Below are 15,685 nucleotides of genomic sequence, written 5' to 3' on the forward strand. Positions count from 1 at the left end.
ATGTGTTTTACTACCCTTGTATAGACATTGTAGTGATTGGCTCAGAGTCTGGTTGTGGTGCAGGCTCATGTGCCAAACATGTGGTTTAAGTTTAGTGTGTGAGAATGCCAGGGCACACCGACATCCTGTAACTTTGTGGTAGTACAGACATGTATAGTCTGCAACCAGTGGTCGTGGAGTACTGCAATGCCCCCAGAAGTACCCTTTCAGTATTTTACAGCGCCACTGAGTTGAGTTTGCTGCTTTGAGTTTCCATTGGATTATTTGGAAAAAAAAACAAAATAAAGTACACAAAGACAAATCAGTCTGGAGCTTCTCCTCTATGCAGACTAACTTAGTATTACCGCTACGTCTCGCCAGGTCAAAGTTGGGTTTCCATTGCAAAAGTTTCAACAAAAAAAAATCTCCTTTTCTCTGCATTAAATGTGATTAAAAATGCAATAAAGTTAGAAATGTACTTCTTCTTAAAATACATTTACAAGTACAATTATTGCAAAAAGTACTATAATAAGATTAATACCACACTAGCACCTATATGGTATTTTTCAGAAACACTCCTCTCTATCATCATAAGCTAACCTCTGGAGTCTCTTTGGGTCCCTCTCCTGCTCCTTTACTCCAAACCCACTACACCCTTTCATGTAACATACAACACTCGAGGACACACACATATGTAGACGCACTCATGCGCTTGATGGGACACAATTCATATTAACCTCTTCTTGTTTCACTTCAAGTTCCAGCCTTAGCCATTTACAATCGGTATTGTAGTAGTTTGACTGCTTCAGGCCGACCGACACAGAACTGGCTGCACTCAGGCCAAAGTGAACATTACACACTGCAGCAAATTGACATCATTGTCTCCATCAGACAAAGGCATGAACAAATGTCCTTTGAGCCACAGCAACGATCAATTACAGAGTGTATGGATGTGATGTGTCTTTTTGAGCTTCATAAGGAACAGAAGCCTATTAAAGAAGGTTATGTAAAAACAACTAGATTTACGTATGTTGGTATTTAGAGTCAACAGTTGTTCTGACCACAAGATCTATTCAAAGGTTAAATATTTGTGTTATATCTCATCATTTCTTATTCCCTCTATGACATAATGTTCCTGGTGTAAAACCTTTTATATAATCATCTAACCTCATTGTTTATCATCTGCTAAAGTGTCTCCTGTGTGCTCATAAAAACCCATTTTCATACAGATCTTCATTTGTCTCACTGCAAGCACATGTGCCTATGCAACTAGAACCTTAATGTCAGAAATTGAAACACACAATGAAAAAGGCATTTTTTCTTTTATTTCTTTTACAAACTGCTCAAACAGTCAACGGCTCTCGCGTCTTAATGGCTCTAGATTATAATAGACATAACACAACTTTATAACCAAATAAAAGCAATACATTATGTGATTAATAATATTGTATGTGGAATGGCCGCCCCTTAGTTAAAGGTGTATCATCGAAGGAAAATGAGACCAAAGAACTGACAACAACGAACAAAGAGATCAAATAATTAACTTAAAATGTAATTATTCATCAATCGTAAAGCAGTATCTTGATCTTATGATTGTTGATTAGAGCACGAAGCAGTCCAGTAAGTGAGTGTGGTGTTGAAAGTATTACATTTCTGGAGATATATGTCACAGTTCAGTCATGTTCCTCACTCCAGACCATGTTGATCTTTATTAAATTTACTTGACAGTGAACCTGAGACCCCATCACATCAGGTTGAGCCTGGACTGGAGATGACGTGGCGTCAGCTGTCCCATCCCAGATAATTGATTCAGTTTGTGATGTAATGCTCTGCATACACACTCCAGATGTTTGAGATTAACTATACCACCACATCCAGGTGAGTCAGGAAGATATGGTTTTACTTTGGTAGGATCGTTGAAAAAGTCTGTCCTCAACCCCCCGACACATCAGGCAGCATGAGAGCTCAAATTCACGGCACATTAAGGAGTTTCATTTTGTGAAAATTATGTTAGTAAGACCTTCGTTCAGTTTCCATTTCATATATTGTTTAACCAACAGAAATTTTAAACCATTAATGCATTGTTGATCCATTGTTTCAAGTAGATATAAGGACACTTTTGGGTATAACTGTGTAGCATCCACAACTCATATAAACAGATGATTAATGATTGTACATATAACAGTTGCATCTAAATATGTATCCACATTTTATGTAGTCATTGAGTATATTTGCATTATACTGGTTAATTATGCATTTATTTTGATAATGAGGTGTTAATAATTTGTTAATTATAATTTACCATATTCCAAGGTAAAAATGTAACGCTCAACATTGTTTCATGACTTTTGAGCACATTTATAAACAGTTTTAAATCTGTCTGTGAAATATTTATGGAGGCAAATTGTATTTTTCATGGGCCAGCTTTATTATCAATCATTCATATAACATAAAACACCAGTACAGAAGTTATAATTAATAACATATACATAAATGAACACCTACAAACGTTCGTATAGCTGCTTACAACTGTGTTGCAGTGTGTTATACACAACTCATTAATTGATTATAAACAACTTTGACATCTAGAGTCAGAGCTCTCCTGACAAACTATCAGAGTGAAGACGGCGGTATACCATCAGCAGATAAATATGAGCTGTGTTACCAAAATCCATGAGCTGGCATGTTACTTTCACTGTGTCACCACAGAACAGCACGTACCTTGTGGAGAACTATTTGCTGAGTTCGGTGTGGGGAACGCAGCAGAACTTTTGAGGTCGAGAGAAAGAGTTATCTCTCCGTCCGCCTACACTGTCTCCCGCAGCGTCACCGCTGTGGGCGGCGGACTGCACTGAATCATTCACTGCTGTACACTTATCTCTGCATCATCGTTCAGACTGCAGGGGAAGTAAAAGGAGGCTAGCTTCTTATATTGTTTCTCAATCAGGCAACTTCATGCCTGATTGAATGTTTATCATTTATCATTCAATGTGAAGAACATTTTTTATGATGGAAAAAACATAGGACATGTTGATCTAAGATAGGAGCCACTACCACAACACTTGAGTCCTGATGCATAACATTGATTTCCACCCTGAAGCTGCAGAAGACCATCGCTGACGTTTCATCATGAGAGACTGATGATGAAACGGAAATGAAATGGAGAGAAGGAGATGGACTGAGGAGATGAATGGCTTAAAAAACCAAACCAACCCACAGCCATAACCGCCCTTATTATTGTTGGAAGCGTAAATCTTTCTGTGTGCGGCGCAGCGACATGTAATACCTTTAATTGTGGTCTTTGCTCCCTCGTCTCCGAGGTTAATTGCTACCTGATCAATAACCATTTCCCTTTCTCTGAACTGGTTACTTTTATGTCTGCATAAAGAGTAATCGGTCATTAATATCAATCAAACCAGTTCTAAAGAGGTTTTTTAAAGACGAGGTGGTAAATGCTTAAAATAAGCAGCATACATATTGTATTTGATGCCCTTATAAAACAACATCAAACAACAGACAACACACAAAGACTGACAGCTCAATTAATATTTACAAAGAAGAAAAATGTTTGGAGTACATGGCCACATTGTTGCTAGAAATTAAATGAGAGTGTTGGAAATGTATTTTTGTCTCAGTCTGGTCACATATTTTCCTTGGGTTGGTTTTGACAGATGAAAGTTATGATTGTCTTTTGGCCAGATTAGGAAGAACATCTGTTTGTAAGATGTTTTATGCTATTCAGCATTTTGTCACAAGGTTGATAGGAATGAAATGTTTCTCACTTGCTTCTTCAAGTCAGAAATGACAAAGAGGAAGAAGGAAACAAAGAGTAAAGGGCTTGTGGATCAGCTTTCAGGCTTGTACATTGGATAGTTTTTTTTATATTCTCCAAGACTCTCTTGCTGGTTATTCTAATACATTTGAACCCTCAATTGATAATTAACATGTCTGTGGTCAATAACAGCAAATTGCTTATAAAAACCGAAAAACTATTTGGCACTGAAAGAACTAGTTCAAAGTTGTATTCCTTTCCTCGCAGAGTTTCTCTCGAGGATGTTGAATATGAAGCTAAAGCCTGGCATTAAATTGCATAAGTGTATGCAGTGAGCGCTGTATGAGAACAGTCCGACAGGATATATTGTGCTAATTAGTTAGCTTTAGTGGCAGAAGACCAATTTTGTGGCCTTTGAGCTGAGCCAGGCTAGCTGTTTCCCTCTGTTTTCGGTCTTTATGCTAAACTAACAGTTTGCAAGCCGTAACCTCAAGTTTATTGCATTTTTTCAAAAATGTCAAACTATTCCTTTGACAATTTAAGAAAAAGATTTGACACAAATCGGAGAATTCAGCACGTTACTCTTAAGATCACCTGGCTTATTAAGTGCAGAAAGAACCAGTAATTTTATGCACATCAACACAACACAAAGTAAAAAATGTCCTCGTAAATATCATGACATGGAATTCAATATGCACATTTTATAGATTAACACATTGTTTCTAAGCACATGTGTTGGCGGTTGCAGGTAGAAGGTGTTGACTGAATATCTGATGGAGTAATTGTTGTATTGCTTTTGTGGTTGGACACTTGTGTCACCATTTTCTATTAATAGCTTTTCTGCTGACTTGATTAGCAAGCAGTGGTTCTTAAATCTTGCTCTGCTGCAGACCCACTTTAATTACCACTGACAGGACCTCTCATTAATCACTACACAGAGGCCAGCCCTTCACTTTTACTACCGCAGACGTCAGCAAAGCGACAAAGCGCACAGCCCATGTTATATGATGGCCGCTGTCAGCGATTAAATCGTTCACGGGTCTTTGGGATGTTGAAAAAAAAGACACATAAATGTTATGGTTTTACTATTTGTAAAGACAAGGAGTTAAGTTTGGAGAGTTGGACTTCCCAGAACTGTCAGGAGACATGGTGGATGTATTTCTTGGAAATTAAATTATATTATATTGAAGGTTAACTGTAAAAGGAAGTATAATAACATCTTTTATGTCTTTTAGAACAAGGTCACGGTGTTCTCCCTTGTGATCTTGAAGAATATACTGCTGAACATTTTACCAAAATTAGAAACCAGAGAGCTTAGACGGATCTGTGCATAAAGTATCACTGATCAGTGATTCATTTAAAATGTGTTTGATTTCAAGTTGTGAAATGAAGCATATAATTATCTCCAGAAATTTAGTAGCTCAATGCTTTTGTTCTGATTTATTGCAAATCGAGCTGTTGTGGGAATAAGTGGTGATTAAGGAGATTATAGACGATTGGTTTATGACAGAAAAGTGAATGGAAAAATATGTGCATGATAAAATGAATGCCGGAAGCAAGCGCAGCAGTAGAGACAGTAGAGACACATAAACAGCGTGCATGTGTGTGATTGAGCAGCTACAGAGGCTGGCCTCCCAATCACTGTCGTGTTTTATTCCTCCTTTTCACTTTGTACATTAATGACACCACTTTGTTCTAAGTGTTCCTCTCCCTCCAACTCACTAAACCCCAACAATTAAACCCTGACACAGATCATAAATTGTTACAAAACAACCGATTCGTGTTGGCTTTGCTCGTCTCCAATTACTGTGCTCTGGAGGCAGATACTGCTGATGCCTTGTGTGTAGCCTTTGTCTTTTCTGCGCCTGTTTTACTTCACTGGCCGAACTATTGATGTGGTAAAAAAATAAAAGAAGCAAAAAAGTGGAATTCATACTTTGGAGCTTTTCAGAAAGACAAACACAACACGCAAAGCATTCCTGTTTCACTGAGCACAACGGAGTCTTGAACAGTTACTGTCATTGCTTTGCAAATCTTCAAGGACATGCGATAAACCTAACATGGTGAAGGATTTGTCACAGAGGGAGACAGTTGACCTCCAGAGCTGACGTCATTCAATTGACCTCATTTGAAAGCTGATAACAGAAGTCAAATTACATTGGTGTCTGCCGTGAGGAATTTGCCCAGCATTTGTGATAGTTGAGTCGTGAGATATAATCATTCTCCTCAGCCTCCCTCTACTACAGGCCCAGCGTATGTGTTTGCTATCAGCAGAGCCGCAAGTCGAAGCCCAGCTCCTGGCCAGAGGAGGAGAGGCTGCTTCCTCTCAGTCCAAGTGTCCGCTGCTGGAGGCCCCAGCTGGTGTTTTGGGTGAACCTGCAGGAACCTACATGCATCTGCTTTCGTTGGAATACGACCAGAGTTTGATACACACAGTAGGTAAAACAGTAACCAAATATTAGAAATGAACTCTGAGTTCCAGCCAGACAGTCAGACAGAGAGGCGTGTGTGCTTTGTCGCATCACAGCACAAGGGGCCGGGGTTCGATCCCTGATCGCAGAAGGTTCTTCTGTATGGAGTTTGCATGTTCTCCCCATGGCAGTGTGGGTTCCCTTCAGGTTCTCCAGCTTCCTCCCACAGTCCAAAGACATGCAGCTTAGGTTAGAGCTGGAGGCTCTTTGTTGCCCGTAGGTGTGAATGTGAGCATAAATGGTTGTCTCTCTCTATATGTGCGCTGAGATAAACTGGCGACCTGTCCAGTGTGAACCTTGCCTTCGCCCAATGTCAGCTGGGATCGGCTCCATGGATAAGCGGTTTGGATGATGGAATGGAGCGTGTGCTTCCACAGAGAAAAGTAGCTGAACTTGTTTCTGTCTCTTTGACAGCATGTTTGTCTCCTCTTCTCTTGGCTGAATATTCTCATGCAAACAGTCGACTGTTTAAATTCTGGCCAGTAGTTTCTGAGGCGCTCAGACAGATAGCGTGTGGCTTTCCACTCATAATAGCCAGCCTCTCGTTAAAACGTCAGTGAGGAATGCACAAGTACACGACCACCATACATTTACATGATGTCATTGCTTCATTGAAAATAGCATTTTGCAATTGTGAAAATTACTGTCATAGGCCTAAATGCCTGTGGAAAAACACATTTCAAATATTAGAGAGCAACCAAACTCCTGTCAAATTCAGAACAACTTATAGGAAATACTCAAACTCTCTGAAATACAAGCATGTGCTCTGCAGAACGTTTTGGTAAAACGGGTTGATGAGAGGAACCGTTCAACAGTTGTGGTGGGGGAATGTTGAGTCTTGAAGCCAAAATGAAATACTTGTGTGTGCATGCAACAAGAAAAGCTTTTCTTCAATCTTACTTTTCAAACTTCAAGAAAAATAGTGATCTCTTAATGTTTCCAATCTAAGGGGCTCCTCCATCTCGGAGTGCTTCAAATATCATCAGGTATGCAGTCTGTTTTTTCTTCTTCTCACTTTGTGGTCAGTTAAAGCGAATGAGGGTGTAGAAGGAGCCTCAACCCTATAAACCCCAGACTTAGTATTGGAAGAGCCATTAGGCTGCAGAGGCCAAATGGCACCATTTGTAAGAGCAATTGATGAGGAAAATGGGGGCAACAGAGTCTTGTTTCAGAGCCGGAGGAAAAACACACATAGCGGCCAAACACTTGATTGTTGCACTTAGAGTCTAAATTGGCACCAAGAAAGGAAGACAATCAGACCAATAATTGTCTCTTTAGTAGAAAAGCAGCACACACTGAAACATGCCTATTCTAGTGAGCTTATAGGATATATGAAGCCAGTATAATAATAAAAGCAACTTAGTTTAGCATTGACTTCCAAATATGATGTCTATTCTGTCTGGATTGCTTCTTTTGAAATCAACATCAGTCTGCTCGGACATGAATGTATGTACATTTCCAGTCCGCTGCTTCTGTGTTTGACTCTTTCTTACTGTGGTATGTTTGTTCGAAGAAAAGAGGCAAGGTTATTTGGAAACAGTTTCAGTAAAGTTTTTTGCCAGGCTAAAATGTCCAAACAACTATTGGTTGGATTGCCTTCAAATGTATAAGCCTAAATTCATGGTCGCCAGAGAATGGATCCTAATGACTTTCAGAGTATTTAAAGATTTTCCTCAAGCACCACAAGATTCCTGTCACAGTGTTTTTATATATATATATTTTTTTTTTTTTACATTTTGTGCTTCTATTAAAGAGTCCACAGCAAAGTCAGAGAGACATAAGGAACGACATGTAAACAAAGTTTAGTGTTTGAGTGAAATTCATCAACAACTGTTAGTTGTTAAATGTCATGTTTTCTAGAGGATGAATCCAACTGACTGTGATGATCCTCTGACTTCTCCGCTCCCGCCACCACGAGGTGGACGTTTACGAATGACAGATTTGAACAACTATGGGACAGATTGCTTTGAATTTTGGTGAAAATATGTACGTTCCACAGAATGAATTGTAATCACTTCAATGATTCCTCACCGTTTCGTGTTGCGCCATCATCGGATCTGCAATTTTTCCATCACCCTCCGCTGTACTTCCACTTTAGTGTGATGATTACAAAATGTTTGCATAGTGAATATTGTAATGTTATACCTGCTACATATCAACACATTAACATGGCAATTGTGATCATGTAAGCATGCTAACTTTAGCAAAACAAAAAGGGGTTTAAACGAATTGTTTTTTAATTCAGTGAATCCCTGCTCACTTTCTGCTTTTCATCCCTGAATAAACTTATCTTTCAGCAGACAAGTTCTCATCATGAACAATGTTTCTCTAATAGACATTTATCATATGTTGTCATATGTCATTGTACAGTAAATCTTCAAAATGGAATTATATGTCTGGCCTACCTTCGCCCTCTTCACTGGAAACCAGCAGACGCTTGCCCTGTTTTCAAACCTCAACCTGTGAAAGAATGTCTTCATGCTGCCAGCTCCATGAAAAAGGAAAACAAACACAACCAGAAATAACCCATATGCCTTAATCATAGTTTTAAATGTATCAATTAGACACATTAACTTGTTTTCCTCAATACAGCTGCAACAACCTCACAGTCCTTGACAAACATCTGAAGCATTTATGTGGAATAATATTACTTTTTCACACTTTTTCTATTAGTTTCCATCAATGTATTTGAATCACAAACACAAATGCTAAACAAAATAGCGGATAATTTGACCACTTTTGTTTTTTCGAAACTAAATATCAATGCCACTGAGGTCATTTATTCAGAAAACTGAAATAGAAAACCTGTCAAACAGCAGACTGGTCCACCATGTACTGGATCTCTCTGGATAATTGATACCGCAGAGGTTATTTCGAGCACACAGTTGCGCATCAAACAGCGAAAAAAAGAAAATGAAACTGAATCTATTAACGTCGATCCAGAAACAAAAAGGCTGATGCGGTCTTCACAACAGGTCACAAGGAAAGAAACAAATCCAATCCTAACCTTGTTAGCTGTCTCTTAACTAAGTCAAGGTGTCTTTTAGTTTTTAGCTTTACCCATGTCATGCACATAATGTTCTGCTGCTGTCTAAAGACAAAACGGGACACTTTGAGATCATTTCTTAGAAAGGTGACACACCCACCGTGCGTAACGGTATTTAAGTGACCGTCTAGTTGATGTAAACAGAGAGAAGCGCCACAAAGCGGATGAGACTTGACTCAGGGGGGCAGAGCAGCAGCAGAGACGCCCACACAGACTGAACACACATAAAAACGTGACTCGGTGTTTGAGTATCAGTGGTGCTCCTTCGTTACATTAAAGCCACCATCAAACAACCGGACGGATTCAGCCATGCTCGCCACCCCGCAGAGGACATCGATGCAGTGGACTTCAAAGGGAAACATGATATCTCTTCACACATTTTTTCATCTGTTGGTGGACTTTGCTGAGATAGTTTCATAGACCCTGCTTGGGGAGCACCTCTGGATGTCTGCTTGACAAGCAAAGCTATGGTTTGGTCGTTCAGCTGGACCGAGAAGGATATATGAACTATGTAAAGGTGAGACATTTTTTAATTTGAAAGTTAATGGTTAAAAAAGAATCAAGTAGATTTTGGATCATTTCAAGATTGGACTATTGCATTTTTGTCAAAATATATGACAAAAGTCTGTTATCATACTTTTCCTATTCATACTTTGACGCTGCTTCAGTGGAAAATATTCTGCAAGCGTCATCTAATGGCTTCTCTTCCACAACTATGTGAGATACTGTAAAGGTCGAAACCATATTTTGTTTGCTCTAATCCCTTTAAAACCCATGTTCTGATATCTACATGTATCAGGATCTATTAGCTATTAGGTTTTCTTTCTTTTTCCAAAAACTTTATCAGTGAAATCATATTATACATTTTACATAACGCTATAACAAAATAATAATTTATAATAAATGTAGTAAAATCAAAACGACAAAAAACAAAACAAAGATACTAACCAACTGGATTCAACTGTATGCCTACATTTCAACAGCTATTAGGTTTTCTATACTTGATTTACACACTGTACTCTCAACTTTATTTTTCCAGAATAAATGTGATAAAAACAATCAGATCTTTTGTTTATAATCATATCTGTTAGCAGTTCAGTAGTTGCCTTAAGGTCACAGTATATTATGAGTATTGCTCAGCCTTAGTGTGTTTTAATATATTTTTCATTTTCATGACCTGACCAGCAAACTAAACCTGAGTGATCAGAGTCCAGTCAACACATCTGCATTTTTTTCAACCTCTATTTACGTGTGGTTTTGCTGTTTTTATAATACTTATTTACAGTATATTATTGATGTCAAACCACAACTCATATGCTCAATACACATTTGATCTAATTTCTCTTGCAGCCTCCTATAACTATGGACCTCTTGACCTTCAGCGTTTAGTTATGTTAGCCTTGAGCCACTACAACTCTTCAGCCTCCCCGCTGCTCCCTCGTTTCTCCAATGACAGCAGAGGGAAGGTGGAGGCCAGGGTGGCTGTTGAAGGGCTGTTTCAGCAGGGAAACCTCACCTTGGTGCAGCCCACCACCAGCGGCATCATTGTCGTCATATTGTCCATGACACTGGGCATCATCTCCAACATCGTGGCTCTCTTCATCCTGGCCAATGCCTACTCTCTCCAGCGCAGGCGCACCAAGGCCACATTCCTTCTGTTTGCCAGTTCACTGGTGGTCACAGACTTCATCGGCCATGTGATCCCTGGTGCTCTGGTTCTCCGGCTCTACCTCTCTGGAGGTGTGCCCCCTGAGGACTTCAACAACTCTGATGGGATGTGTCAGTTCCTGGGTGGCAGCATGGTGTTTTTTGGCCTGTGTCCTCTCTTTATGGGCTGTGCCATGGCGGCTGAGCGCTGCCTGGGTGTCACTAAGCCCCTGCTGCACTCATCCCTGGTCACCAAAACCCGCACAAAGATCTGCCTGTCTGTCATCTTGCTGGCAGCGCTGTGCGTGGCCATGCTGCCGTGCTTTCAGCTGGGCTCTTACACCTATCAGGACCCAGGCACCTGGTGTTTCATTAAGGTGCTCAGTGACACTCAGGAGGTGGATTTGGCGTTCATGGCTCTGTTCTCTGGACTGGGTCTGACGTCGCTGGCCGTGGCACTGGTGTGTAACACCATCAGTGGACTGACGCTGGTGCTCGCCCGGCTCAGGAGGCAGCCCGGTTCCCATCATTCAGCCAAATCCCATGACATAGAGATGGTGGTGCAGCTGGTCGGCATCATGGTCACCTCATGTATCTGCTGGAGCCCACTGCTGGTGAGTACGAGGAAATACAACGAGAGTGCATCATGCAGTCGGATCAAAAGGACATCACCTGTGGGGTCCAATTCCATAACTTTAAATATGCCTGGAGAGAACAATTTGTTTGTATCAATACATATTATGTCAAATGCATGTATGCCGAGAAATATATAAGTTCTTCTGCATCCGGTCACATTGTGCAATATGCAAGCCAGCATCAATCATGAGGGTCAAGATGGTCAAAGTCCAAGGTGCAATGCTTTGATGAAGTAGTATGTCCCAGTTGAATGCATACTGTGTCCAACAGTATGTACTTTCATTTAATTTTTCAGTAAATTTACTATATCATGTGTTAGTTTAGCCCAGTTGTACTATAAGTCTTTTATCAGTACAAACCGCTATCAGCTTTTGATATGGTGCAGCTCAAAACAACATATCAATAGATAACAATCTATAACTAACAATGTTTTTCTTCACTCACCTCAGGACTGTGAGCGTCCTTCACTGTCTCGTCAGTTTTTGTTGCACCTGTAAGACGGGACAATTGATCAACTTTCTTATTGGTGCTAAATATTTAGTGACACATGTAATTCCCAGCGTAGCTGCCAAGTGCTTTCATCAACCAGATAACCTGTGTGGATGTGCGAGGACTTTCGGTCATTTGATGGTTATATCTTTGGCGAGGATTCTCTCTCACGATTATGTCATTCATGAGAGTGCAAAATAATGACACATCTTTTGTATTTTCTCTCTCCACTTTACCTTGTTGTGGAACAATAATAGTAAAAGACAGAGAATCGGATCAATCTGAATAGACAAATCTGTTTAATCAATGGTTGTTCAACAGGAAAACAGTAATAATGATAACAAATACTGATAGGCAAATAATGGATCAAGTGTACAATCAACAGGAAGAGAGTCTCATACAAATAAAATGTAAAAAATAAATATCTATTTCTGTGGAGTGTGTAACAAACGCTGATGGCAATATTAATAAGTACTATCATAAGTACTATTCTGAGTATCATCTTAATGTGGTCTAGAGGGTCAAAACACTTCCGTCTCGCATTAGATCCATTCAGGGCAAATGATCACTCCTCTTGATGCATGCACTCTCTGCTGCTGCTGTGTGTGTGTGTGTGTGTGTGTGTGTGTGTGTGTGTGTGTGTGTGTGTGTGTGTGTGTGTGTGTGTGTGTGTGTGTGTGTGTGTGTGTTTGCAGAGATCACATCATTAGGATTCACACTAAAACAATTGTTATTTACAATTTAAACTGCCTTGCATGTTATTTAAGTAATCACATGATGTATCTTTCTCCCTCACATAATAGTAACGGTTAATAATGTAACTAGTGATATCAATATTGGTGATTCTGCCATGTTATGTCAAAATCACATTGTAATCTAGTGGCAGGCATTAGGGCCAGGTTTAGAACTTTTTTTAACCAATAGGAAACGCTGAGCTGGATGCAGCAATGATATTTAATGTGATAATGTAAAAACAATATTGATGTATTCATGTCACAAATAATACCAAACTGAGAAAGCTCACCCAGCTTACTACTGTGTTTTACAAAACAAACCATTAATATTAAATTAAAAGCACTTGTTTCTTGCAGCTCTTTGGCCTGATGTCGGTGATCCGCTCCTACACAAGATCTATTGGAGAGGACTTGTCCCGCTACAAAACCTTGATGGTGATGGGTGTGAGGCTGGCCACATGGAACCAGATTCTCGACCCCTGGGTCTACATCCTGCTACGCCGCACTGTCCTCCGAAAAATCTACCTCATCGCTAAGTGCCAGGCAGGACTGAGGGGTAATATATTAGGCCGCTGGGAGCCCACCTCTTTTCCCAGCTCAGAGAAGAAGGTGAACCAGGTTTGAGCTGAGAAAAAGACGTTCAAAGAACTCCATTAATAAAGACGTTTTCATGGAGGGACCAACGTAGAAACATGTCAAAGGAAATAAACTGTAGCAGCTTGGCATTTCTCAGATGGTCCACTTTGGGAACGCTTCATGGATTAAATCAAAAATATCTCTTTCATGCTCTTCTTTTATCAAAGTTTACGAATGACTTCATTGTCTGACCTTTCTAATGGAAGCTAGCTAATGCTATGATTTTGCACATGATCTGTTCTGTCTATTGTTTACTTATAGTAAATGAACATTCCTCATTATTACTCTCGTTTGAAACTCATGGCAAGGGCAGAGATGTCGGCCAAAGTTAAATCACACTCTGTGAGAGACGATACAGTTGCAGTAGTGGTACGTACAGAGGGACTGAGGATTATTTGGTTTTATTTCTCAATTTCATTTGCACCGGCTTTGGATGTAAAAGATAAACAGTTGAGAGCTCGATCTGTGTAACCACCAGAGGCAGTATTCAGATTGTAATCTTAATGTTTAATATTCTGCTGAATGTATTTCATGAAGGAATGTTAATATAACAATATTGTGGAGTGTTTGTTTGAGTTTAAATATGCTTTTCATATGTTTATACAGCTTTATGTGAAATCATGTAAGATTGTATAAGTTAATACTTGAATTGGATACCCTCAATTTACAGAGGATATGTAAATAACTTTAAATTTAATGTAAATAAAACAATGTATTGTGACTGAATTTCCATATTTGTTTTTGAATAATTGTCTTTTACTCAATTTTCCTGACAAATAGGCTGAGAATAGTGGAGAAAGAGGATATTCATTGGGTTAACAAATGTGTTGCACTACATACAATGGTCAAGTTATACATTTTATTGTATAAACTATTATGGTAGCTAAGCAGTGCTTTAACTGTGAATTTAACTCCTAATGTCATATTAATTGGACAAGTTTCGGAGTCAAATGGCAACAGATCATTTTGCATTGCAGTACTTCATTATTATCTGCTTTCTTGAGTATTAATGATATAAATCTGTACTTAGCTTGTGCATGATTGCAGCAGGGACTTCTTGCTGATTTATTCTGGACTTCCTTTTAGATGAAAATGATGATGAACCAAGGACTATCCCCAAAGGTCATGTGGATAATAACATAATGAATCCAGAAGGTTGTTGAGCGACTCTTTTTGATTCGGTTTTAATTCAGTTGCTGTTTCATGTGATCCGTTTCCTTACAGGCGATAAACTTTGACTTTAGAAGAGGTGCAGGGCTTCAATTAAATACTATTGTTAGCAGCTTCCTTTTTTTTATCTGTTGTCTGGGTGGACTCCTGCGTCATTTCTTTCCAACCACATTGGGGGCAGAAACATATTTTCCTTCTTAATCCACAGACGGGCTGACCTGGAAACAGGTAGTGATATCTGACTCACTTTGAAGGGCTCATTTAACACTGTGCTGGTGTGTCACACGCACATAAGCATCGTGCGTTCTGTTCAACACCAGGATTGTGTTATAATAACAAAATAGTAAGCCTACAATTGAAATAAATAACTATACATGACAAATAGTATATACCATATATTGCCTACAAATTCAGCTTCACCTGAACTTCTGTCTTTGTCATTTCCCCCAGAAATGTAATTACTCCCCCTAGCCAAATCACATACAGTGTACTAATAAAAGAATCTTAGCATCATTTTACAAATGAATTCAAGACCATGAAAAGAAATTAGATATTGTATCTCTCTCTCTCTCTCTCTCTCTCTCTCTCTCTCTCTCTCTCTCTCTCTCTCTCTCTCTCTCTCTCTCTCTCTCTCTCTCTCTCTCTCTCTCTCTCTCTCGTGTCGAATACGGTACAAATTAAAAAGGCCCTTGAGATACTACACGTGACTCGAGGTCCTGATCTAATAATTAAGAAAGCAATAACAAAATAAGCCACCAGGCGGCGGTATAAATAAAATCACCAATTTACCAAACAAGTAAATTTACGTAAACATAATATGAGTAGTATGGAGAGATTATATATTGATTAAATTAAATTAAATTAATTTTGTATACACGTATCCAGATTCAGATCCTCCAATACATCAAAAGCCTGAAACCCCCTAACAGGTTCACGGTCACTATGATAATGGAGAGAGTGCTAGATTATCACATACTTGAGGGATAAGATTATTCTGCATTAATGATTTTATTGAGATTATTGTATTTATTTAGTGGTTCTATAGACGTAAATAAAACAACTCAGTGTCAGTGTTACTATGATACAGGGACCAGTTGAGGCCGCT

General features: G+C 39.3%; 1 protein-coding gene across 1 annotated transcript; it reads left to right on the plus strand.

Annotated features, from left to right (window-relative positions):
* The first annotated feature begins 9,513 nt into the window (after window positions 1–9,513).
* On the plus strand, window positions 9,514–14,057 carry ptger1a (prostaglandin E receptor 1a (subtype EP1)). Its single transcript, XM_068588615.1, has 3 exons — window positions 9,514–9,785; window positions 10,619–11,529; window positions 13,132–14,057. Exons 2-3 carry the CDS (start codon window positions 10,660–10,662, stop codon window positions 13,396–13,398), a joined length of 1,137 nt encoding a protein of 378 aa, XP_068444716.1. The 5' UTR covers window positions 9,514–9,785; window positions 10,619–10,659; the 3' UTR covers window positions 13,399–14,057.
* The last annotated feature ends 1,628 nt before the right edge of the window (window positions 14,058–15,685 follow it).

The sequence above is a fragment of the Clinocottus analis genome, unplaced genomic scaffold (assembly GCF_023055335.1).
Source record: "Clinocottus analis isolate CAN_PGR_092001 unplaced genomic scaffold, fCliAna1.0.p SCAF_22, whole genome shotgun sequence".
Lineage (NCBI taxonomy): Eukaryota > Metazoa > Chordata > Actinopteri > Perciformes > Cottidae > Clinocottus > Clinocottus analis.